This window comes from Toxorhynchites rutilus, chromosome 2, assembly GCF_029784135.1.
Source record: "Toxorhynchites rutilus septentrionalis strain SRP chromosome 2, ASM2978413v1, whole genome shotgun sequence".
In the NCBI taxonomy this organism is placed as follows: domain Eukaryota; kingdom Metazoa; phylum Arthropoda; class Insecta; order Diptera; family Culicidae; genus Toxorhynchites; species Toxorhynchites rutilus.
In genome coordinates this window covers 215185042-215212139 of record NC_073745.1, presented here as the reverse complement: position 1 = coordinate 215212139, position 27098 = coordinate 215185042, and the positions used below count along the sequence as shown (strand labels likewise).

General features: G+C 38.9%; 1 protein-coding gene across 1 annotated transcript in view; it reads right to left on the bottom strand.

The window, feature by feature from the left end:
• Positions 1–27098, bottom strand: part of LOC129764582 (lachesin) — a 364995-nt gene that overhangs the window by 255305 nt on the left and 82592 nt on the right. Inside the window, exon 2 of the mRNA XM_055763793.1 lies at positions 17169–18025. Coding sequence (XP_055619768.1) covers positions 17169–17283 — 115 coding nt within the window. The 5' untranslated portion in view covers positions 17284–18025. The remainder of the gene's footprint in view (positions 1–17168; positions 18026–27098) is intronic.

Below are 27098 nucleotides of genomic sequence, written 5' to 3'. Positions count from 1 at the left end.
CAAAAACCGACCTCTGCAATCGATATTAATCATGTCAGTGTGATACCCGAACGGAAAAAAAGGGAATCGCAAAAAAAAGTGTACACAACAACCCTTTTTCTCACCCATCGACGGCTTGTATCGGTCAGTGTGACAATTATTCTCAATAAAATGTAATTAATCGGCAGCGATTGTCCGGCGGAAAAAGGGACAGCGGAAGTAATCCTCGCTGTCATTAACAGCCAATGTATTGGGTCGAAAATCTTTAAAAGGACAGAACTGTAGAGCCTTTGCCGCTGTCGCTGCTTAACCAGCTGGCAAGTGAAGAGCACGCTATAATTGCCCTTTGAGCTGGATATTTTTTTTCTCTACTGTTTCCTTGTGTCACTCTCGAAGGCGACCATGACTACGTAATGGTGTTACGCCGGTTTTACCAACTTTGCGTGGTCAATCGGGCATGATTGATTGGTAAGAACATTGCGCAAAATCAGAGTAATGATGTCCGGTTTGCATGGTTTTTGTTTCTTGTGGTGTTGTACGTTAAGGGGATGAGTAAACTATGGAAATTTGAAAAAAAAAATGAAAAAAAATTATGGCCGACTATGTTCTCTGGGATATCTACTATTTTGTAGTTTTTGTCCCAAGTTTGTCCGATGCTCCGTTCCAAAGTTACAAGCCAATTAGTGGGCCTAAGTCCTTGCGTAAGGAGTGCGGATCCGAAATTCAAAACGCGTTTTTTCTCGAAACCAAGTTTTGCAAACTGGTGAGAGTTCTACGTCCGGAACAGTCTATCCGATTTTGATGAAATAGTTTTTCCCAGATTCTCCACTAAATTTCCTGTCATCGTACGAAAGATTTTTTTTTATATTTTGAAAAACAAAATTTTGGTGAAGGTTTTTTTTCTTGATTTTTGAGGCAAAAACGCATTTTTTTTTACAAAAATGTCGCCATTTCGTCAAAAATCAATATTTTGAAAAAATCCTACGGAAATATATCCAAGATTACGCAAAAAAATCATTGGTTGAAATAGGTCTACTAGAAAACTTATAGAACTCCCACTAGTTTAGATTTTATCTGCAAGGGTTCAACAAACCGGTTGCAGCTATTCAGGGGACAATCGCGAAAATTACTTCTTATGATATTCATAGTTTACTACCCCCTCAAGAATTTTCAAACGCATATAACACAAAAACGTTATGGTTATATATGTTATGTTGTATACCATTAGACAGGAAATTTATCCAGCCTTTTTTTTTTGCTTAAAACATGAACTGTTTTTTTTCTATTTACAATGATCCTACATCCCATTGAGAGATTAGATCTGAGTCACAACTTATAGCCAATAAACCCGATCCATGCCTCGCTCGCTGGGCTCCTCTCCTTCTTGTTCCTACTGGATTCGATGCAAACACCATCTTTGCAGGGCTGTCCGGCAATCTTGCAACATGCCCTGTCCATCGCACTCGTCCAGCCTTGGCGACTTTCGAGATGCTGAGTTCGCCATATAGTAGGGTAGAGTAGAGTTCATTCTCCTTCTCCATACTCATACATATGCATACACTCTACAAGTTTTCCCGGACCTCCCTTGAAGAGATCTGCTACGAGGCCATCCTTCACAGCTGCTTTGTGGTTCTTTAGCTGATTAACTTCACCCATCATCGGGGTTGGTACGTCGTCGTTGTTCACTGCACCGGTGTAGTCCTCCTCAACGCCATCTTGGTCTCCTGTCTGCACGCTTTTCGGGTGTTCATCGAAGTACTTCCTCCACCTTTCGATCACCTCGCGTTCGTTCGTCAAGATGCCTCCTTCCTTGTTCCTGCACATTTCGGCCCGCGGCACAAAGCCTTTGTGCGAAGCGTTTAGTTGCTTGAAGAACTTCCGCAGTTCTCGAGAACGATAAAGCAGCTACATCTCCTCACACTCTTTCTCTTCCAGGCGGCGCTTTTTTCCGGAAGAGACGTGTTTGCTGCCTTCGCTTCAGGCTGTATCGTTCCGTGTTTTGTCGAGTCGCTCTTTGCAGCATGGCCTCGCGTGCTGCATCCTTCTCGTTCAGGAGCACTCGGTACTCGTCGTCAAAACATTCGTTCCGTTGTCCTCGTTGTTCGTACCCGATGACGGTCTTTTTCAAGATGTTCCGGCATTCATCGAGGGGAGTAGCATCCAGTTCGTTACCCCCAGTAACGCAGCTTCAAGACGCTGCGAGTATGTTGCAGCAACGTTCGGCTCCTGTAGTCGTCGTAGGTGGTACCGTGGTACCGAGTGCTGGTGTCTTATGTTATTGACGACTTACAGTTTAGAACGCAGTTTGACCATCACCAGGTAGTGGGGTGAATCGATGTTAGTGCCACGATAGGTTCTGACGCCAATGATATCCGAGAAGTGCCGACCGTCGATCAAAACGTGGTCAATTTGTGTTTCTATGGTGATCTCTAGGTGTAACGTTATTGGAGGCTGTGCTGGAAGAAGGTGCTACGTATGGCCATGTTCTTGGAGGCAGGGAAGCCGATAAGGCTTAGGCCGGTTTCGTTGGTTCTGTGATGGGCGCTGAACCTACCAATTACCGGTCTGAACTCCTCTTCTTGGCCGATATGAGTGTTCAAATAACCGATGACGATTTTGATGTCGTGTTTTGGGGCAGCGATCATATTCACGCTCTAATTGGGCGTAGAATTCTTCTTTATCGTCATCGGTGCTAGCTAGATGGGAGTAGTGAACGTTGATAATGCTAATGTCGAAGAAGTGGTCTCGCATCTTCAGTCTGTACATTCTTTTTGGCCACCAGCCAATAACCTGTTCTGCATCTTCCCCTTCACGATGAAAGCTGTACCCAGCTCGTGTGTGTTGCCGCAGCTCTGGTAGATGGTATACTCACCTTGGAACGATCGCACCATCGAACCTTTTCAGCACACCTCCTGCAGCGCTACGATGTTGAAATTGCGGGCTCTTAATAATTCCGAAAGAATTCGGGTACTTCGGTAAATGGAGAGACTTGCGGTTCCATGTTCCGAGTTTCCATGAACATGAACAGTGAATATAGTAATAAAAAAAAACAATTTGACGATTAAAATAGAAAAACGATAAAAATAAAAAATGAAATTGTTATTTCATGTTTCACTAGCCACTCGTTTTCCCCCACAACGCAACGACCAATTTTGTTGTGCTTTGAGGCACCCCTAAATCATGCCCGATTGAGCTGAAATTTTACACAGGTCATTTTTTTGGACCAAATCGGTTCTTTAAATTCGATGATTTTTTTTCCATACCTCCATTGCCTCTCAGGCTAAGTCAAATCAAAAGTTTGAGCGCTTGAGGCACCCCTAAATCATGTCCGATCGAGCTGAAACTTTGCACAGATCGTTTTTGGGATGATCGGTTCTTGAAATTTGACATGACCATTTTCAATAGCACGAGAAGCTAAACACACAAACCGACGAAAATGTAAGGAAAATGCGAATGTTTCTACGTTTAATCAATTTTCAGAATTGTAATGTATGACATATCAAACAAATTTTTGTAAATTTCCGACTCGATTGGTATACCTTATGATCAGAAAGTTCCGGGATTTTTTGAATAAAACAAAATGGAGTTCAATCCCAGGCAAATTTATTTTATCTCCTTCAAAATATGATCCATCTGAAGCAACACACATGTGCCAACGCTTGACTCAGTCCTCCATGCATCCCGGGTAGGCCAACAAAGGGATGGTCTTCAGTTCCCCCGTCGCATTCTCTTTGATCTCCTCGATCGACTAAAATCTTTCCACGAAGTGGCAATTCCAACTTGTGTAACAGAAAAAAAATTGCACGGAGCCTTATCAGGTGAATACAGTGCTTGCTCGATGGTATATACTGGATGGTTGGTCAAATAATTCAGTACCATTCGGGCTTGGTGGAATAGCGCGTTATCATCATGCAAAATACAAGAATTGTCGGCCCACATTCCCTGCCGCTTGCGACGTACAGGCAGACACTAATGATCGGATGGCTCTAAAACCTGACAGATGTGCGTCTTAAGGTCGTACCAACATAAGAAAAAAAAAACAGCTCCCGCATGCACGGTGCGTTTTAATAAAAAAAATCCGTATATTAACGTGCATTCCGTGTATATACGTTTAAATAAAGAATACTTTCTGATCATAGTGTACACGTGATACACGAATCAATTGCAGCGTTCGTTTCTACAGGCAATGAGAGACGAAAGAGAAAATATTGCGATTAAAGCTCCGTCATTCCTCGATAGTTCGCAGAGATATTTGCTTCAATCGATAGGAAATACTTCGTAACTTGTAGAATATTGTATTAGCCAAACGATCCACAGATAAAAAGCTCATATTGTCAGTACTTTAAGCAACACAAAATCATTATACCGTAAACAAAGCTCTCATTAGTACTTTAATCATAATCAGAGGAAAGCTCAGAATCATCGTGACAATATCATTGTCACTCAAACAATGTTCATCGTAGGCACATCATTGTAAGCACAAAAATCTCGAAATCATCAACACAATGTTCATTGTCACACAAGAATATATCGCTTCAAACTACACAAATGTCCATCCAAACGCAACACAATCCTCATTGTAACGTAACACAGAAGGTGTTGTTCTCGCCATTATCATGCCAAGCTTATAAAACTGACCGAATGACCAAATAAAACCACTCCAAAAGAAGACTCGAGAGAACTCAGTTCAAAATTCGAACGCTTTTTCTTAATTCATCCGAAAAACGGTACGGTTTCCGGATCGGTTCTTCTGTGTGCCGAGCAGTAAAGCCTTCGACGTCCGGTGTTCATTTCAAGCACCAGCCGGTGCGTTATCATAACTATTAAGTATCTATTACAATAAATAAAATTATATAGCTTTAGAACTTGTAGAATTGTTGGGCAACTGGAGAATGTGAAACATGGCCCTTGCTTAATAATTTGACGGTACATATTCTGATATTTCTACTAAGCCTCTTCAATATACAATATACAAACATTATCAAGCAATTTGTCCACTTTTTTGAATGCACTAATCCAGCGCACCTGTCTCAAATCAGGTATTTGAATGTTTCAAAACATATAAATAAAATTGTCTTTTTCATTATTTACAGTTGTTTTATAGTATATTTTTACGGATTCACATGTTTCAAAGGATTATAAAATCCACTTCTTATTGGTGTCAATGCGCCCCTCATTTGAGCTAAGCTTTAATCAATCACTAGATGATTATTTGGTACATATTCAGACCTTTACTGGATTATACCACTAATAAATATTGTAAACATCATGCTTGCACACCATTTGTATCAGATTTCCATAGCTTAACCATATAATTAACGCATTTCGATGGCCTCAATTCTAATCATGAGCTGTCCGATTTACTAATGTTGTTTTGTCCACATGATTTCTATAGCAACCGCTTGGCGCGCTGCAGTGTGTTTATTGTGTCTTTCGCGCATAGCAGAAATAAAGTTTCTCTGTATTGAATGTGTTGAGGTGAACACTTTTAAAATGCACAAGAAAAGGCAATATTCTGAAGAAAGCCTACATTATGAATGGATCAATATGACTACATTAAATTCAAGTAGTGAGAAATGCAAAATCTACTTGAAAATTCTATTTTTTTTTCATTCAAAAATAGTGATTTTAGAAATCGGACTGGACAAACCATGATCATTTTTTGGACGAACAATGATCAGAGTTGGACAAACCATGATCATAATTTCTCTTTGAGGGAATTTGTAAAAACATAAAAATTTAATTAATTCAACGCCTTATCATGAAGAAGAATTTCATGAATAAAAATCGATTTACATTTACTAGTTGCACGAAAACACCCTAATTCGGACAAACCAAGATCATCTACCCTAATAAAAAAAAACACTTGCGATGCTTACTCACTGTTCTCGCGAGGGAAAGAAAAAATCATGACTCAACCATCTCGAAAACTATGACCATTTCCTCACCCCTAAAATATTCTTCTAAAAAGTTATTTCAAAAATTACTATGCATTCCAGATTAATATCCGAAGTGATAAACAAGTGGATTGAATAATATAATTCCGTTGTCCTTTTCGAACAAAATCATGGTGTCCGTAAAAAATTGCACGATTTACAGGCGTTGGTCAGGTGGCAGTCTATTCATGATGAAATTGCAAAACAAGTTGAACGCAATAGAAGTGACAGCTGTCAAAACTGTGTTGTCAATTTAATGCTTCGAAACTCTATATAAACACCCATTATAATAACGGAAGCCATTCGCGGGAAGCAATCGCCGTATTACGATCGGTCGTAATTTATCCTCGGAATGTAATTGATAATGCCATTAGCAATCCTAACGAGCATGTTCGAAAATTGGACGTGTTCGAACGAAATTCAGAACACAAATCAGCGCCCCAACGAAATTTACGATTCAATCGGCATTGAAAATGGAAACAACCATTTATTACAAAATGTTTCATGAACCCAATGGGCACCTATTATTATTCATTCCCCCAATTTGCCAAAACAGATTGAAGCGTGGTTTGATCTTTATTACATACACAACTATACTGCGAATATTAACCTAAATCCACTGGATCGTGCACAAATTCAGAGAATACCATCATCAGTATGCACAGAACTCCGCACTTTCATTGCCACCCAGAGAGTGAGAGCACTTTGTGAGTCAATCTCTTTCTATTTCGTGACTAGTGCCCTATAATCATGATTGTAAGCAGCTAATTGCCAGTCACAGCTATCCAATTTATTCGTAATAATCGTAGACTCATGTGAACTTTTTTGCTCCATTCTGCACAATGACTGACTCCGGCTTCAGGAGAGAGCAAAAAAAAACAACACTGCCATCTACAGGAACAACAGCATACCCATATCAACCTCCTGCACACATACAGTTGGAGGAGCAAAAACGACAGGCCACGGACCATTCTGTGCGGCAAGACTAACTTTTATATCGCCTCATAAAATTGTTATTATATATATCACAGTGGGATAATTGAGTTTCAGACTTAATTCCATCAAATGTTGCCAACTGCTGCATCCACTTATAGCTACAAGTGTTGGCGGGCAGTGCTGATTCGGATGCACGGGTAATGTACGTAACTTTAACGAGCTGTAATTTACTCAACCTGGTCGGGGGGAGAGGTGAGCTAAATTTGTAGCATTTTTCCTATTTTTATTTTTTCGGATAAGTTGGTGGGATCATACACAAAGTGGAACAGAACCGCAGTGATTTACTCTCATTAGAACACATTGCGGTCATTTGGGGTGGTTCGCCATAGAAGTTTGATAATGCGGTGAAATATATACATTTTGCGTCTCGCATCGATTCAAGTTTTTGGTTCATTGTTGTCCTGCATTATCTGATTAATTCTGTGACGAAGAACAGAAACTAGATCACTTTGCAAATGATGAGTGATGAACTTTGTGAACACCTGGAGTTGGCATACGATAATTTGAAAGGTGCGATTCTCTCGTTTTATACTAACTTTTTTTTTGTTTTGATGTGTCTATGTGTAATGGATTCAATGGATGAAAATATGCTGGCTATTCTGGCTTTGTGTTCATATAAACATCAAATGTTATACGTCCTCTAATATTACGCATGATCCGAACTCTCCTGTTTGACGCATAGTTCATAATAAAAAGGGATAATGTATACTTTGCATAAAATGCATACATGCACTATAGTGTTATTTTCACAAGTACACTATGTATATTTTTTTCAAAAACACTTTCTCGAGCAGGAGGAAAAAAACTTAGGGAGCCTGACGTAGGGAGTAAAATACCAAAAAATATGAAAGAAATAACTTTTCTATACCAAAATTTGATAATTTCAACATCAATGTTTTGGTAATGAATGTGCTCATTTTAGTATTTATTAAGAAGCCCATACATGTGAAAGAAAGCTGTCAATTTTTCGCAATAAAATTTATAGAATGAGATATGAAAATCTGTTATAAAAACAAGAAAAAAAAAGATAAATAATGCGTTGGAAAGGGATTAAAGTATTAAAACACTGCGAGACTCTAGAGCGTTTACGAGAAACAAGTTCACTCGAATACCTTTCATCTGGATAGAAAGTTTTCTCGAATAGTAAATAATCCCGAATGAGAAAAAAATAATAAAACAATAGGTTGAAATTTGGCTAACAATCAAGATAATAAATTAAAATTAGTTGAACACCATCCGACAGGGAAGCTCCTTTTTTAATGTTTGCATTGAAATATGAATGATATATTTCAAAGTAAAGATTGACCGGGTAAACGTAATACACCAGGCAAAAGTATGCCACCCGACACTCGTTAACATTCGGTCGACCTAATTAAAGGTTTCAAGCTAACCGGGAAATCGTTGGAACACAGGCGACAGGGCGTCGCTTCCGACTGCGGGTTGGCGACCGACTCGGATTGCGTCACCACGGTGGCTTGGGGCCGCTTCGGTTCCTTATGCTCATTAGATGGGAACCTCGCCTCCATTAAATTGATCTCAGAATAAATTTTATTACGAAAAAATTAATTCTTAATAAAAATTGCGCTGCGGTTTCGTTCATACGTAAGTAAGGTAAACGATTTTGGTTTGTCCAGTCGAAAATATGATCATGGTTTGTTCACTTTTTTGAATGCTCTAATTCAGCACACCTTTGTCAAATCAGGTATTCGAATGTTTCAAAACATATAAATAAAATTGTCTTTTTCATGATTTACAGTAGTTCCATGGTATATTTTTACGGAATCACATGTTTTAAAGGATTATAAAATACAACATCTATTGGTGTCAATGCGCCCCTCATTCGAGCTAACTTTTAATCGATCACCAGATGATTATTCCGCACGTATTCAGACCTTTTCTGGATTATAACACTTCTTCTTCTTCTTCTTCTTCTTCAATAGCACGCCGTCTCAACGTAGTATTACTTGCGTCATTTTATTAGTACTTAGTTGAGATTTCTATGCCAAATAACACGCCTTGAATGCATTCTGAGTGGCAAGCTCTAGAATACGCGTGATCACAGTGCAAGTCGGAGAAAATTTATTTGACGAAAAATTCCCCCGACCAGAACGGGAATCGAACCCGAACACCCGGCATGTTAGTTATGACGCTAACCACTCGGCCAAGGGAGCACGGATTATAACACTTACAAATAATATAATCATCATTCTTGCACACCTTTTGTATCAGATTTACATAGCTAAATCATTAAATTAACGCATTATGATGACATCAATTCTGATCATGAGTTGTCCAATTCAATAATGTTTTTTTGTCAACATGATTTCTATGGCAACCGCATGGCGCACTGCAGTGTGTTTATTGTGTCCTTCGCGCATAGCAGAAATAAAATTTCTCTATGTTGAGTTCCTTGAGGTAAACACTTTTAAAATGCCCAAGAAAATGCAATATTCTGCAGAAAGCCTAAATTATGAATGGATCAATATGATGACAGTAAACTCAAGCAATGATAAATGCAACATCTACTTGAGAATTCGAATGTTTTCATTCAAAAAAATTTCTATAATCGGACAAACCATGATCATTTTTTGGACAAACCATGATCAGAGGTGGTCAAACCATGATCATTATTCCTCTTTGAGGAAAATCGTTAAAAAACATAAAATTTTGAATAATTTCAACACCTTATGATAGCATTAGCAACTAGAGACTTGGAGCTTTTCAACAAACCCAAACTCGTATCGATTATATGTGATTTTCATGAAGAAAAATCGATTTGCATTTACTAGTTGCGTAAAAACATCCCCCCCCCCTTTTTTTTTAATTCGATGCAATAGGGTGAATGTTGCATTCGGGTATTTGTCGCATCCGGGTAAATGTCGCATTTTGGTAAATGTTCATTCAAAAAATTTTGAATTCGGGTAAATGTGCTTCTGGTAAACGTGTTTCGGGTGAATGGTAATCGGGTAAATGTACTACAACCCGTACATCATCATTATCATATGTCCCATATTTTGGGTGGTATATTATATTTGATTCATTACAGATATAGGAATAAAAGCAAATAAAATATTTACGTAAAATGTTTGACCTCACGAATCGTCATTTGTATATAGAGTGGTTTCATGCCAAATCAACCAGCCGTTGAGACCCGACACTCTTCAATTTTATTGAATTTTTTGACATTCAGTCGAAATTACAATTTTCATTATCATTTTGAATTTTTATTACGACTGATTTTTCATAAGGGCGCATTAAAAAAATGGAACTTTGTTTCAAAAATTCGTTACTTGAAAATCAAGATGTCTGATTAAAATATGACGTTATTGAAAATTCATTGAAATATCTAGGGAAAATAATATTTAAATACACTGTTGAAAAGTATTACTCAAAAGTTTTATTAAACGTTAAAAACTTTTGTATCTCAAAAGAATATTGAAATTTCATAAACGTTATAAAATTGATATCTCCATTTTAGAGAGTCCATACACAACACTATATGTAGAAATTTGTTGAATTGAAATAGTTTTGTAATAAAAATATATTAAAAAATATAGAAGGGTGGTTCTTTGAAGATACAATTTTATTTAGCATTAAATTCAATTTTTGAGTAATGTTTTTTAACAGTGTATTTAAAATAATATTCATCTTAAATATTTCAATGGATTTCAATAACTTTGCCATACGACATATTTTAATCAGACATTTTGAATTCAAGTAACGATTTTTGACGTGGAACTACGTCCTTCGTGTCAAATCAGAAAATAGGTCACTTTTTTATGAAATAAAGTTAACAATAATACGAAACGAATCGGAAATTCTCTAAAATTTGCTTGTTATGCTATATATTAGACTGTCAAAAAAGTCCTGCGGTATTTTTTTTGAATTTTCATTTGTTCATAAAATTAGTTACAATCATCTGTTTTAAGTCAAATATGCGCCGTTTTGTTCGATGACTTGTTCCCAACGAGATGCCAACTTCATAATACCCCTGTTATAGAAGCTCGCTTCCTTATTGGCAAAAAACTCGGATAGCCAATTTTCACAGGTCTCTTTTGTGGCTAACTTCTGACTACCTAGCTCGTTCGCCATGGACAAAAACAGGTGGTAGTCACTTGGTGCAAGGTCCGGACAATACGGCGGATGCAAAAGAACCTCCGAGCTCCCGGAGCTTCTGGCGCGTCACCAAAGAAGTGTGTGGCCTGGCGTTGTCCTGATAGAAGACAATGCGGCCTCTGTTTATCAAAGATGGCCTCTTCTTCATGAGTGCTACCTTCAAGCGGTCAAGTTGTTGGCAGTACAGGTCCGAATTGAGCGTTTGGCCATAGGGAAGCAGCTCATAATAGATTATTCCTTGACAATCCCACCAAACACACAGCAGAACCTTCCTGGCCGTTAATGAGGGCTTGGCCACCCGTCTGAGGCGCTTCAGCGGGCTTCGACCACGACCGTTTGCGCTTCACGTTGTCGTAAGTGACCCACTTTTCATCGTCAGTCACCATCCGCTTCAGAAACGGGTCGATTTTGTTGCGATTCAGCAGCGATTCACATGCGTCGATATGGTCAAAGATGTTTTTTGCGTCAACGTGTGTGGCACCCATACATCGAGCTTCTTTGTGAATCCAAGCTTCTTCAAATGGTTAATAACGGTTTGATGACTTATCCCCAGCTCTTGGCCGATGCTACGGCTGCTACTATGCCGGTCTTTCTCGGCTAATTCAGCGATTTTGTCGCAATTTTCGACGACAGGCCTTCCGGAGCGTGGCGCATCTTCGACGACCTCTACACCAGAACGAAAACGTTGAAACCATCGTTGTGCGGTGGAAATGGAAACTGTATCGGGTCCATAAACTACACAAATTTTATTGGCAGCTTGAGATGCATTTTTGCCTTTGTCATAGTAGTACTGTAAAATATGTCGGATTTTCTTTTTATTTTGCTCCATATTTGCGACACTATATCTCACGAACGACTTAACCAAACAAAACACTGTCAAGGACTATATTATAGCGCGCAAAAATACCTTTCCAACAAGCTATAGTATGACTCGATACAATGAACACAACTAGAACTACGCGCTTACAACGACACCTCGCGGAAATACCACAGGACTTTTTTGACAGCCTAATATTACAATCCCCAGAACAGTAATCGATATAAATTGTTGAAAACTAAAAGCATTTCCATTTCCCCACACATTTATCTGCTCATTTGTGAGCTCCCCAACCCGTGCCGTCAGTAACGAGCATCTTATCGGCGATCAACGAAGGGGAATGATCAACAAAGAAAAGAAGAAGTAGAACGAAAGGGAATATGTGTTTAGAGCATAAATATTGGATCTCGTTAAGGTAAATATGTTACAATCCCCAGTATTGTATTGTTCTAGATACGAAACAATGAACATCGCTTGTTATTTCTTGTGTTGCTTCATCACATGTCTTCGTTTCGGATTGAACTGTGGTCGCGACGAAATTACCTTCTCGCTGATGTCTCTGGAATTGTAATCATTACATAAAGGTTTTTTTTGTCCCTTTTATTTATTTTAGGCTCATTGGCATTTTAGCTGTAACAGGGCCGAATTTTAATCGTGTACATGTCACATATTTATCATATCTATAATTAGCACATTACACAGTTGCCATTTTTCGGCGTTAGAGTATTCCCTTCTATACCATTCCATATGGTACACATTAACACAGTAGCAGCCATTTAGGCGTAAGAGTTTTCTATCTGTTCTTCCATTATCCAGTTAGACCGGACAGCGGAGACAGTTGATTGATCATTGTTGAGTTATTTATAGAACAGCAGCCCGATGTGTCTTGCAGAGCAGAGCAGTTGTATGGATGAATCTGATCATATTTCGACCGTGGATCGATCTCCATCGCTGATGATTGTTGCGTGGACGTAGTTATTCTGTAACAACACAAAGATGGTCAATGAGGGCCCTGTGTTTCGAACTCACGATCGATCGCTTACTAAGCGAACGCGCAACCAATGTGGCTACGGAGGCCCCCCTACATAAAGGTTCTGAACCACACAATTTTGTGAGGAATCATCAAACTATGCTATCATCGTGTGTGCAAATAGCACATCTTCGATATGCTGAAACCCCATTTGTATCTGCTCCCGTGTGCATTGGCCCTGTCGCGATGCACCAATCGCATAATATTTTGATGCTATGATGGACGATTGTTTGATGGTGCAAATTATGCAACCACAGTAATAGGTAAGGTATGAATAATGGATATTCATACTTTTTCTTTATTCGAAGCAGTTAACATTGCTTGTTTTCCGTCATCATAAGTGATTCGTTGGTGCCTCTGACATTACATCAATGCATCAAACTAACGCTATGGTAAAGCAGGCGCTAAGATTGTGCGCCACATAATTATTTGAAGAATATCAAGCATAGTGAATGTCGTGATGTAATGTTGTGAGTTATTTGGGTTCGCGTGTCAATCGCAAAACTGCATTTAACAAGGATGGCATTTGCGCTAACCTTGATCATAATAAAGTAATGCAACTCTTTCCGAGTTTATTGAGATTAATAGAGAGAGTTTTTTTTATTTAGTTACCAAGAAGGTAAATGTCGTTTTAGAATTTTGTATGTGATTGGGTTTCGCTTGCCAGTAGCAAAACTTTCTACACTAAGGATAACAGCTGCGCTTATCTTGAGCATGCGAAATCAATGCAAATTTTTGCAATCAACAGAAGCTTTTTTTTGAGAATAGCGCAAAATGATGAGAAGTTTGTATATTCTTAGTCGCTTCAAGTCACCAATGTATGGCTCTGTATGCATGCTATGTTGAACGCTTGTTTGGTATTGGCTGGTTTTCGCTGAACGAACGATATCTAGAGGTGCGATTCTACTGAGACAATACTAAAGAACAACTATATAGCATGATAGTTGATACTTGCAAGGATTGCCATTGTTGTTGCCAAAGTGCCAAAGAAAGATTGATGAGATGTGGAATAATGGTGCTGGTGCAACAAGTTATAATCGCCTGTAGCCGAGTGTATGTCAATTGTGAAAAAGGCCACCGGAATAGTGTTCGAGGTAAATTTTCAATGCATTGACATGACAAGTGCGACGTGCGATCAGCTTGTGTATTTTTCTGTGAGGGCAAGAATGAATCATTAATCAATTATCGTCAATTGATTCTAAAATAAAAAAAAAAACATTTCAGGGTGACCAAGCGTAGTTCTACGTCAATAATGTGGTTGTATCTTTGACAAAATCTCCTATAATTTTTTTTAAAAAAGTTCTATTTTTTTACATACGTCCTTTGGAAAAATAAGTCGTATTTAAAATTGGTCAAATGATATTGAAAATTGTAATTGAGGGTCTTAGAAGGAAAGGGATATAAGTACTACTATACAATAGATCAACCTAGATTTTTCAAATGACCATTTCACAAATCGAAGGTTTTCCGGTTACATACCTTTTCTACAATTAGTTTCATGGATATGGTTTGAGTTACAGTCAAAATTTCAAAGTTGAAATAAACCAATAGAGTTATCACAGTTCCGGTTTTGTGTGAATATTATGGTTTTTTCCTCCAATATTATGGTGAAGACATTTTCTCGTACCATATCAAAACATTTGAAAAAAATCACCTGGCATCCCTGCGACGCACAACCGCTTGCATTTGTTTTGATGACATTTGTACCGTTCTCCTCAAAGTATATATAAATAGTCTCCAGGTATGCTGCATTACTCTATTCATTATTGTGAGTTCTGATATTCAATGATAGCGTTTATTATATATAATGAAAATTTTACAGCAAAAATATAAGTATGACAATTATATTGCAAGTGGTTTGCGTGGTGGTTGTCTCGTTTCAAATACACTGGGTTTAGCAGTAAAACATATGCTTTGTATATTTGTTTATGGCTTGCGTAATAAAACACGGCATACCTGAAAACTTTATATGCGTTGCTCTCAAAAGAGCAATTTGTGTGACCAACTAGCCCCTCTATATACGAAAAATAATATTCATGAAAATTCAATAAAAATAATTTGAAAAGCGATTTCCATTAACACTTAAAGCTAATACGTCTAATAAACCTATGTTTTACGTTTGAGCCGATTTTTTAATGGTTATTAACCAGTTTTAGAACACATTTTATAATGCGCAAACCGTGAATAATTATTTGGCGAAATCGGAACCATGTCCGTATTTTTTAACCTACTCGATAAAAAGTTTTTCCAATTTGCTTTTTTTTTTGTATCAGCAATTCTCTATTTTTCATATATAGATCGCTAATTTTTTGGACGCTCAGATTCCAAGATATCATCACTGACCAACGAATTAGAGTTGCAAGTTATGGGAATTAATGTTTGCTGGGCAGTGAGAAACACTCCAGCCCATCAAATCACAATAAGAAGAATTGTAATAAAAAAACAAAATATAATATGTTAGATAGTTCAAGCAATGCCTTACAAGTTTAATTTCTAAGAATTTTTCGAAAAAGTTGTAGCTAAACTATTGTAGATACGCATAGTCGTAATAAAATTTTGACAAATAAAAAATAAGTATAAAATGCGACATGATGATGAAAAATGCAACTTTGGGTAGCTGCACCCTTTTGTACAAATGTGACCAAATCTGAATGCCTCATAATGGTCGATGAAGCAGACGCCAAGGATGATTTCAAGCAAATCCAAGGTCAAGAGTTTTACACAGCTACCGAAGAAGGACAGGTTGGAGATTATTTTAAGCAGAACAAGTTGTCACAGACCACAACAAAAATCTTGGTTTGGCAGAATGAGGGGTGAAATTTTTATGTCAGCTGACAATATTAATACCCCTATACTCGCGCGAAAAAAAGGTAACTCGTGTACTCACATACTGTGCGCGTCTCTGTAATGTAACTATCGTGTATTTTTAGGCGTTATTGGTTTTTATTCAATGAAAAAAGATATAACTGAATGAAAAAACTCCAGAAAATATTTTTTCTATAACTTCATCAGTTTTAATAGTCATTTAATTCAGCCACCTTATTCATTCTCGGTCTGTAAGACTTACGCGCCAGTATAGGAAGGTTAAATAAGATATTTATGTGAAAGAGTATTTGCAGTGCACTCAATAATGTTTCACTAATTTATGATCGTTCCACGTTTCACATAATGAGTTTTAGAAAGCGGGACACTAAAAATAGATACAATCAAACTTTGATCGCAATAACACATCGTCAAGAATAAGAATCGGTCCAATACATGTTTTGTTTCCATCGAGGCTGCCATTTTACTGTTAATAAATTGCTTCAGTATCCCGACGAAAGTTCTTGTTCTACGCTGGGGGAAAAGACTTCCAACATTGCTAATGTATGCGCTGTACGAAGAATACATTCTGTGCAGCAATCTTGCTCGTGTCGACATGAGCAAGCATCGTCGGAAGCAGTTTCGGCTCCATCTCGTAGTAAACTGCATAAAATACACATGACACTTGGCAAACTTTTCTCACCCTTGCCCGCAAGGACGATGGCGACGATGAGATAGAATTTATGAACAGTGCTGAAAACTACACAATGTTCAGTCCACTGGACTTCCAGAAGGCAAAGTGGAGGGATGGCGCGGCAGCAATTTCAATCTTCATGCAGTCATTTACACTTTCTTGGGGGTGCCAAACTAACCACCGGGGTTCATAAAGTGAGGCGAGAAGTGGCCGTTCTTTGCATTCTGCTGCAACAATGTGCTGTTCGGCAAAGTCAAATATTTATCCTATTTGGAGAACGTAGCGCTTTCGTCAGAATCTCACTTTGTGGGGGACTTTTGATTTGCCACCGTTCGTAGACTCGCTGCTCATGACAAGCATATATTTGATTCACATTCACTGCAGTAATAAACGACTTTAATCCCCCGGTGCCCAAATCGATTACGATGGTATTGAGAGGCATTCGTTCCCTCACAAGCGCTTTACCGAATCCATTCAAATCAATAGTATTCAAAATGGCGTTCCACGTGCAAACATGCTAATCTACGTCAATTACAGCCGCATTATCACATTAATCAATGCAATAATTGCCGTATTTGTTTTCTGAATCGACAGGAACAGATATCCACAACGCAATCGGTAAACGTGGCCAGTATTTCCATTCCCAATCCCATTCTAGTGGCCGATGAGGCGTTTGCATATTGTGCCATCTAAACCGGAAGAGTGTTCCCTCGTAACACACAATCCGTGTATTCGAAGCGATGGTCACACCCTGTGATTTTGTGAACGCAAGTGGTAAAAATGATAATCATTACTCACCGTGTGTGACGAGCGTCCCCAGGTAGATCAGGAACAGGACATTTCGATGAGTGAACCGGTACGGTAGAATGTTTAATGTGATCAGAATTAATTTTATTGTGTGTATTATCAACATTGTTTTGGAATTTGTCACTTAGTTGGTGTCACCCTATACTTGCAGCGGTTGCCAATGCAACCCTGAATCCTGACGTATTTAGCAGTTGGGGTGCTAAACTATGGGCTTGATAAACTCACACACTGAGCAGCATCCACAATAAGTACAGCATCAGTTCCACTCACTTCTGTCGTCGATAGCCTTGATATCAGCTACACATGCATCGATTTCCGGTCTGCTAAGCACCGAACGTGACACCTGATGGATAGGCAACGCACCGTCATTAAATAATGATTTAATACCGTTGAATTTCAAGTTGAGTGAGTATCACGCGGCAAACAATGCTGGATTGTGGTTTTCCACCGCCGAATGGTATTTGGGGCGTTCTCAGGCGTAAAACACGGACGCATACACTTCACACCCTAAGTGCCCGATGCTGGGGTGTTTTTCATGGCCAAAAACGTTCAGGGCCAGGCGGCGGAGGTGGCCAGGATAGCAAGCGGTGGGCACGTACTAGGTATTGTACTGCGGTACAATTAATTATTTCGAAAACAATTCTTGGCATCGAATGCCGCGTTGGAGGAACATGGGGGTGCTTTTCTTGTTTCTGCGATTGATTAATTGTTTCTTGCTGACTTTGCCGAAGTGAGTTTTCATTGCTAATGGAACATTTAATGTTGTCAATGATTGATGATTAATGGGTGCTTCCTATATATGGTTGCCTCCGAGAAGTCTCGTTGTAGCTGACGGCTCCGTCCGCAATCTGGAAATATAGCAAGACAAATTAGTGTCAAAATTTGTTGAGACATTATCCAACTCAAAGATAGAATTTGGAGGAATTGATTTTTGTTTCGCGCTTGCGAAGGCAGTGACATTATAGCTGTTTGGAAAGCAACGAGAGCTCTCTGACTGAATGTCAACAAATATAACATGGGGATTAGAAAGAAAGTGATGTACATGATGTGCACAAAAAGTGAGGTGGGGTTTATAACTTTATCAATTCATCAATATTCATAACTCCTTCTTGACCACACGACCTTGTGGTAAGACCTCCTGATGCACTACGCCACGGTAATCGGAAAGTGACCAACTTAATCAACCTTTCGCTTTCTTCCATTGACATCGTTACCATATACCTATTATTGGTCACCCGGTTATGACCCTTTTGATAAAATCAGTGTCATCATTGACGTTATACACTCTGTCCAACTTCTAAAAGACCACCCTGATTCTATTTCGTTGCAACACAAACAGTTAGAATTTCAACAAGATACATTCATACATTGTTGAATGCATAGAATAAAGTACATTTAACGTCAATTTCGTTCAAAAGAGTTGTTTGTTTATTTATTGTGCTTAACTATGATAATTTCAGCTGTCCAGTTTCTATAAGACCATTTCAAAATTCATAAGTATTATCAATGAAAAATTAGCCGCGAGTAATCGGTTACATATTACTAACATAGTTATAAAGGGTGTGTCACATCAAATTGCATCACGGAAAAAACGCTGTAGAAATTTAATTTTTAGGAATTATATCTTCAGCTTTCGCTTATAATCAGATAAGAGTGTATAGATCACGTTGGCCATGCTTCACTGTCAATTTTTCGTAAATTTGGAAAAATGTCGTCGAACGAAAAAGAGCGTCGTGAATTAATCCTGTGCACTCATTTCGAGAATCCGGAGTTGTCACATCGGGACATTGGTAAGATGCTGGGAATCGTCCAATCCACGGTCAGCAGAGTACTAAAACGATACTTCGAGAACCTAACCATCGACCGGAAGGTGAAGAACGGCAAAAATGGATGCTCCGTCAGTGAAAAAGATCACAAGTGCGTAGTTAAGCAGTTAGACGTGATCCGAGAAGTTCGGTCCGGGATGTCGCCAATAAGCTGAATTTGTCAAGTTCATTCGTCCAGCGGACCAAGCAGCGGGAGGGCCTGCGTACATACAAGGTTCAGAAGGCTCCTAACCGCGACGAAAGGCAAAACATGGTGGGGAAGACGCGAGCCCGGAAGCTGTACACCGAAATGCTGACGAAGCCGCATTGCCTGGTAATGGACGACGAAACCTACGTCAAAGCGGACTTTCGTCAGCTGCCGGGCCTGTTGTTCTTCTCCGCAGAGGACAAATTCAGCATTCCGGAGGAGATTCGCAAGCAGAAACTATCAAAGTTTGCCAAAAAGTACATGGTGTGGCAAGCGATCTGCTCTTGCGGAAAGTGGAGCGCCCCCTTCGTGATGACCGGCACGGTAAACGGGCAGGTTTACCTTAAGGAGTGCCTACAGAAGCGCTTACTACCACTATTGAAGCAGCACGAGGGCCCGACCATTTTCTGGCCGGATCTCGCTTCGTGTCGCTATTCAAAGGACGTGTTGGAGTGGTACGAAGCCAACGGGGTCACCTTCGTGCCAAAGGAAATGAACCCGCCCAACGCGCCGGAGCTTCGCCCAATAGAGAAATATTGGGCGATTTTGAAGCAGGCCCTCCGGAAGAACCCAAAAGTTGTCAAATCGGAGGCGGACTTCAAGAGAAAATGGATTTCTGTTCAAAAAAAACTACAACCTGACGTTGTACAGAACCTTATGGACGGGGTAAAGAGGAAGGTGCGAGCATACGGGCTTGGGCTCGAAGTATGAATAAAAAGAAAATGCCAAAGGTTGTTTAATAGTTCTTATTTTACTGTCTAAAATTTTCAAAAGGATCGGTCTACTGGGCGAATTTCTACAGCGTTTTTTCCGTGATGCAATTTGATGTGACACACCCTTTAAGGCAAACATTGTCGAAATATTGAGCTCCCGGCTCAATAGGTTGACGCCATATGAGCCTTAATAAAAATATATATTTTGGATAAAAAAAATCAATGAAAAATTCAAAACGATCGTCAATTTACATGTCAATAATTGGCAACCTTGCCATTTCGACTAAAAACCTGGAAAATTCATGTTGGAATACTATTTACCAAATGCCGCTGAACGATTTTCTCGATATTGTTCCCATGCTTCCGAAATTGCGAGCTTGAGCTCTTCAATCGTGGTGTACCGTTTTCCTTCAGTGTAGATTCTGCGTACAAGGATCCCCCGAAGATTTTCGACAGGATTCAATTCTGGAGAGCAAGCCGGCCAGTCCAAAAAACTAAGTTTTTGGTCCTTAATCCATTGCTTAGTTTCCTTGCTGATTTGGTTATGAATTTTTTGTGACGATATCCACGCAAAAACGGTAGGAGAGATGATTCCAGAACATTTATGTAATCCTTGAATGATGTGAAAGCTATCTTGAGCTTTCCGGTTGCACAGAATCCCGCCAAACCCATGCACGAGCTTCCACCAAAATTCCTGGTTGAAAAATACTGTTCCTTCTTCCGTAAATCACGCCAGTACCCGTTGAAACCATCAGAACCATCCTAATTGAACTTGTCTTCGTCAGTGAAGATAACCTATACATTGAAGAATTTTTCGTTATGGTATATAGCAAAATGTATTCTTTCGGAAACATTCTTTGTCACAACAAACCATGTCCCACTGTCGGTTCATGTGTACTTTGGCAAAACTCAGACATCTTCCGATGTGAGATGGTGTAAGATTAGGAGCCTAAGCCTTTTAAACACTCTTTATGTGAGGATTTTTTACCGAAACTTGTCGTCACCCGAGTAACATTTAAATAGAAATATTGCTTGATTTGCATAAGCGATTATGAGGCATTCGAAGCTGTTCTAGCTATTTCCCGCTTATCCCGGTCAGAGAGCTTCGATTTACGTGGAGCTCTCTCCTTCTATCGTATCCTTGAGGATTCGTCAAATAATTGAGAACTACTTGATGGGATCGTCCAATCCGACGAGAAATTTCTCTGATATCAACATTTTCTTGGTGAAAAACATCGGTTTGTCTTTCTTTTCTCTCCGTGGGCACTTTTTCCTTCGGCGTTTTCCAGATTTATTGATCAAAACAACTAAAACAAACGAAAAATATAACTGGTCTTATAGAAACTTGACAGTTGAAAAATACAAAACCTTTGGTTTACGCTCAGTGCTTGCACACACACACATGAAAATCATGCAGTGAATGGTAAAGGGTGTGTCACATCAAATTGCATCACGGAAAAAACGCTGTAGAAATTCGCCCAGTAGACCGATCCTTTTGAAAATTTTAGACAGTAAAATAAAAACTATTAAACAACTTTTGGCATTTTCTTTTTATTCATACTTCGAGCCCAAGCCCGTATGCTCGCACCTTCCTCTTTACCCCGTCCATAAGGTTCTGTACAACATCAGGTTGTAGTTTTTTTTGAACAGAAATCCATTTTCTCTTGAAGTCCGCCTCCGATTTGACAACTTTTGGGTTCTTCCGGAGGGCCTGCTTCATAATCGCCCAATATTTCTCTATTGGGCGAAGCTCTGGCGCGTTGGGCGGGTTCATTTCCTTTGGCACGAAGGTGACCCCGTTGGCTTCGTACCACTCCAACACGTCCTTTGAATAGTGGCACGAAGCGAGATCCGGCCAGAAGATGGTCGGGCCCTCGTGCTGCTTCAATAGTGGTAGTAAACGCTTCTGTAGGCACTCCTTAAGGTAAACCTGCCCGTTTACCGTGCCGGTCACCACGAAGGGGGCGCTCCACTTTCCGCAAGAGCAGATCGCTTGCCAAACCATGTACTTTTTGGCAAACTTGGATAGTTTCTGCTTGCGAATCTCCTCCGGAACGCTGAATTTGTCCTCTGTGGAGAAGAACAACAGGCCCGGCAGCTGACGAAAGTCCGCTTTGACGTAGGTTTCGTCGTCCATTACCAGGCAATGCGGCTTCGTCAGCATTTCGGTGTACAGCTTCCGGGCTCGCGTCTTCCCCACCATGTTTTGCCTTTCGTCGCGGTTAGGAGCCTTCTGAACCTTGTATGTACGCAGGCCCTCCTGCTGCTTGGTCCGCTGGACGAATGAACTTGACAAATTCAGCTTATTGGCGACATCCCGGACCGAACTTCTCGGATCACGTCTAAACTGCTTAACTACGCGCTTGTGATCTTTTTCACTGACGGAGCATCCATTTTTGCCGTTCTTCACCTTCCGGTGGATGATTAGGTTCTCGAAGTATCGTTTTAGTACTCTGCTGACCATGGATTGGACGATTCCCAGCATCTTACCGATGTCCCGATGTGACAACTCCGGATTCTCGAAATGAGTGCGCAAGATTAATTCACGACGCTCTTTTTCGTTCGACGACATTTTTCCAAATTTACGAAAAATTGACAGTGAAGCATGTCCAACGTGATCTATACACTCTTATCTGATTATAAGCGAAAGCTGAAGATATAATTCCTTAAAATGTAATTTCTACAGCGTTTTTTCCGTGACGCAATTTGATGTGACACACCCTTTAGTCACCAATACCAATACACTAGAATATAAGTTGAAGCATTGTTTGTTTACCATGGCACGAAGCAGCCAGATCATCATCTGGTCTTATAGAAGTTGGACAGAGTGTACAACGGCTCCATTGTACCGATATTTTAAATCCAGACACTTTTTATTCATGATTTGAATTTCGGACACATTTGCTTTTAATTCCGGACATTCTTATGCAACTCCTTCAATAAGAAATTTAATCGTTTACTTTGACCCACCGTTCGGATTTAAAATCATTTTCTGGATGTCCTCTTTATTCCGGACATGGGTTTGTAAAACACAAATATTTATTTTAATTTTTGACATTTTTTGTCAGGAGCTCTAGGTAAAATGCTTGACGCTACACTAAATTGGTAAAATAATAACTATCAGTCACATTTATTCAACATGCTAGAAATGTTATGGTTTTGGTATGATATTGACTGTAATGAAAAAGTGTCTGAATTAAAAAGCGTCCGGATTCAAAAGCATTACTGTTCTCATACAACGGATATTCTGGTAATATCAAGTCAGCTATCGAGAAAACATAATGGATAACTTTTACCCCAACCTAATATTATCACGCATTTATGCAACAGCACCAGTGGCTATGTGAACAGCGTAATCGTATAAAACAGCTTTCCATTCTAGCCGGTCTAGGTTCGATCCCTGCTTGACATTGTTGGGTGTTTTTTTTGGTACAATTCCAAGCTGACGTCCAGTCTGAGAGAAAGAAAGGTCTGCTCCTGTACATTGAAAACTCTTGAAAAAGGTTCTTTGCTACGTCTTCTTCAGGAGTGTTAATGGTAAACAGTTTCAACATTAATAATGTTTTTTGCTGCGAACGAATTTTGCTAGTTTATTTCCATTAGTTTGTTTGTTTATTGATGATTGTTGAATAGGTGGAACTTTTTCAATTTCTGCAATCGGATACCTATATGTATGATTCGAATTAGTTAAAAACAAACATCTCAACTAATCTATACCCTAACTATTTCTAAGATCCTCAGAAATGCTTATTTTTCCTGATTGAAGTCATGTTATCTCGATGAAATCCACTTAATGATTATCTCTCATCATTATAAAGGAGGATTTTAGAGCCATTGTCATGATGTACGAATTTAGTTGAGGAGTTGTGGAATTATAGACCACACTTCAATGACTACACTAAATTCAGAACCTGCAGTCAACGTTAATGGTTCGCCTGATCCCATGATTTTTTACACTTAGGAGACTCTAATAAACGAATAACGACTAGCATTCGATGCTAGCAATTTTCTCCAAATGGTAGCAGAAACACCAACATTGAGTTCAGCGCTGATCGAAACTTCATATGTTGTGAGTTGAAACACTAAATACACAGTTCCTGGAGTGCTACATCGACAGTTAGAAAAATCTGTCGAACTTTTGATTAAATATTTACACACCTGGTGGAACAGCATCTATATAAACAAAAATGGAAGGCCAAATGTGTTGGTAAGTGCAAAACCCGAGAAAAGTATCGTCCGATTAAAGCTGTTTTTTATTTTGTTGTATTCGTTTTTGCCCGTAAATCAATATTACGAAGAGGTAAATTTTGGGAAAACTCTAAAGGAAGGTCGGAAAATTCGGAAAATTGAATTCCCGTAATGGATTTCACGTTTGCGGAATTAAGCTTCGTATTACGTTGGTGTGAAGCAAAAATGGCAATAGATTCTCAGGTGGAATAACGCGCTTTGAAAATAAAATTATGATTGAAAATTTACGTTCCAGCATCAAACATGTATGGAGAAACATGTTTTTGTAAGTGAATCAAGAATCTTGAGCGAAAATTGCGTCTGAAAAAAAAAATATTAGTATTGGTAGAAATAATAGGAAATTTGTAGTAAGTAAAAGGAAATCGTGAAGGGCCAATTAGAAAGTCAATCAATAGAGGGATCGGAGATTGAACCCACGAACGTTCACTCAGTAAGAAAACGTGAATGTTCGAAAGAATTTATTTAAAAAAAATTTTTTGGGCGAGACGAAGTTAGCTGGTATTATAATTGAATTTGATGCATAACAAAAGATTATAAATTGATTTACTGCTTTAAAAGTGAAATGTGTTTTTAGAGCTATCCTTTCCGACTTCCCGAGATGTAGTGGAAGAGACCTACGGCTCGATGAAGTCGTATTCTACTGAAAATTTCCAAAAATCTCCAAATCTCTGTTTTTGCTTCTTCCAGCAGTTTCTCTGTCAACATGATCAAAAATCATTCGGGTGCTTTCGTTGCTATCTGCTCTACGATGGTTCGTGTTTTCATCTTTCACCGTAAAATGAACTATACGTCATATTGAACTTCTCTCTCTCATTTGAAAATTGTGCATGAGTTCACGGTGGGTAAACAAGGGAGCTTTCCATTAAAGATGTAACTACTTTTTTGACTAAGTCGTTCATTTCTGTACCGATGTGTAAGTTCAAAGTTCAACAAGAGAGTGACACTTGGAGTGCAAGGTTTCGAACGTTAATACCTCTTTGCCGGTTGAACGGAGTGGTATGATAATCATTTGATTCGAAAGACAAAATGTCCAAGAGTTATATGATTGTTAATTATTGACTCGAAAACTTGTTTCAATAGCTTTAAAATTGAAAACATTGAAATTACATAAATTGAAATGACATAAATACGTATATATATCCATTCAATAGTATTGCGATGCATTATGCTGTTCCCTCCCAATTCCATTTCTGCAGCCGAACTGAAAGGAGCGTTTAGCGAAAGTCAAGATATCGATGATAATTCGATACCGATGGGTGCCATTGGCTATGGATTTGATAGTGAAGAATACGAAATCTTTGATATAGTGTAGTGGATATTATTTCACCATATCAAAGAAATCACATATGAGGGACTTAGGATGCAAGGGGTGTAAGTGACTTGATCAATTTCTCTTCATCAACTTTTTATTTAGTTAATAACTCAACTACAAAAACGTTCCAATTTGAGTTTGCTATAGAATCCGATAGATGAGGTTTTGACCTATCTTCCACATTGGGCCTGATCACGAACGTCACTTCACGGTGAAAACGAAGTGAATTGTATACAACGTTATTACGGCTTCCTCCGTGTGTGTAGAATCCGGAAGAGTTCATCCGTCGTGACAACTTTGATGAACTCGGTGTTATTATGAATATCACGATACTGTCATGTCACGGAGAAAAACAAGTATATTTGTCACTTGTGTTGTAGATGGTGAAGGCTAGTCACGCGGAATGGAGTAAGTTTAATTTCGTATTTATTTAGCTTTTTTGCTAACATTTTGAATCTTGTCTTGCTTCTTAGGTATGAAAAGATAAACAAACAGCAATTTATTCACCTGATGGCATTTTTAGAACGAAAACCTGACGTATCCAGAGGACGTAAATATGTTTATTTGGATTCGGTAAATGCCCTATTGGATGTAATCAAGGACTGAAAATATAGATGGACAAGACCCGAATCAGGACGATAGTTATGACGAATAAGGCCTTTGTTTCTTTTTCTTTTCACGTAACAGATACTGGTACTGTTTTTAAATTCTTCTCTAGTTCTTTTTCCATAATTTTGATATCCGTCTCAAGAAAATCTGAATCACCTTCTGCATTTGGCAAATTCCTTGAAACCCATCAGATGTTTTATATGAAGATTATGCTGCTGACCGATGCTGCTGACCAGTTTCTATTTGAATAATTAAATCAAACCTCATGTCTCATATATCAAATTACATGAGAATGGGAAGAATAAGAGGATTAAACTTCAGAATCCTATATGTAGCTCAATAGCTCAGATTATACTAATCGTGAGGTAGATAAATAGATAGAAGATATTATTATTCATCAAAATTGTATAATGAATGATTCTAATGCGATATGCGAGATGTTGATTCAACCAAGGAAAGTGAAGTGGAAGGTAAAACGTAATGTCAGAATTGCCGTTCGGACGTATCCCAAACTTTTCGTCTTGCCATTCCTCATACGTCTTTTCTATATAGTGTAAATTACGATCCACCTGTTAACTCCACCATCTTGGATTCAACAACTGCATTATTCAAGAGCAAACAAGTATTCCTCCATATCATTGAACCAGCATTTTATTCAGCAAACTAACGCACCAAGCAAATGAATCATGGGATGAGTCCGAATAGTTGGCATTGAAATACCGAATCATCGAGGTATAATCGTGTCATTCTAAAACATACGTTAAACAAATGGCCTATTATCTCATACACTTTATGAGGGGCTTAGAATGCAAGGGGTGTAAGTGACTTGATCGAATTCTCTTCATCAACTTTTTCTTTAGTTAATGACTCAACTGCAAAATCGTTCCAATTTAAGTTTGCTATAGAGTCCGATAAATGGGGATCTGACCTATCTTTCACATTGCCAAATACAGTACGGAATGTATTTGCAGCTAAGTTATGACCAAAAGAGAGAGTCGATGTAGAGAAATCGATCTAATCACTGAC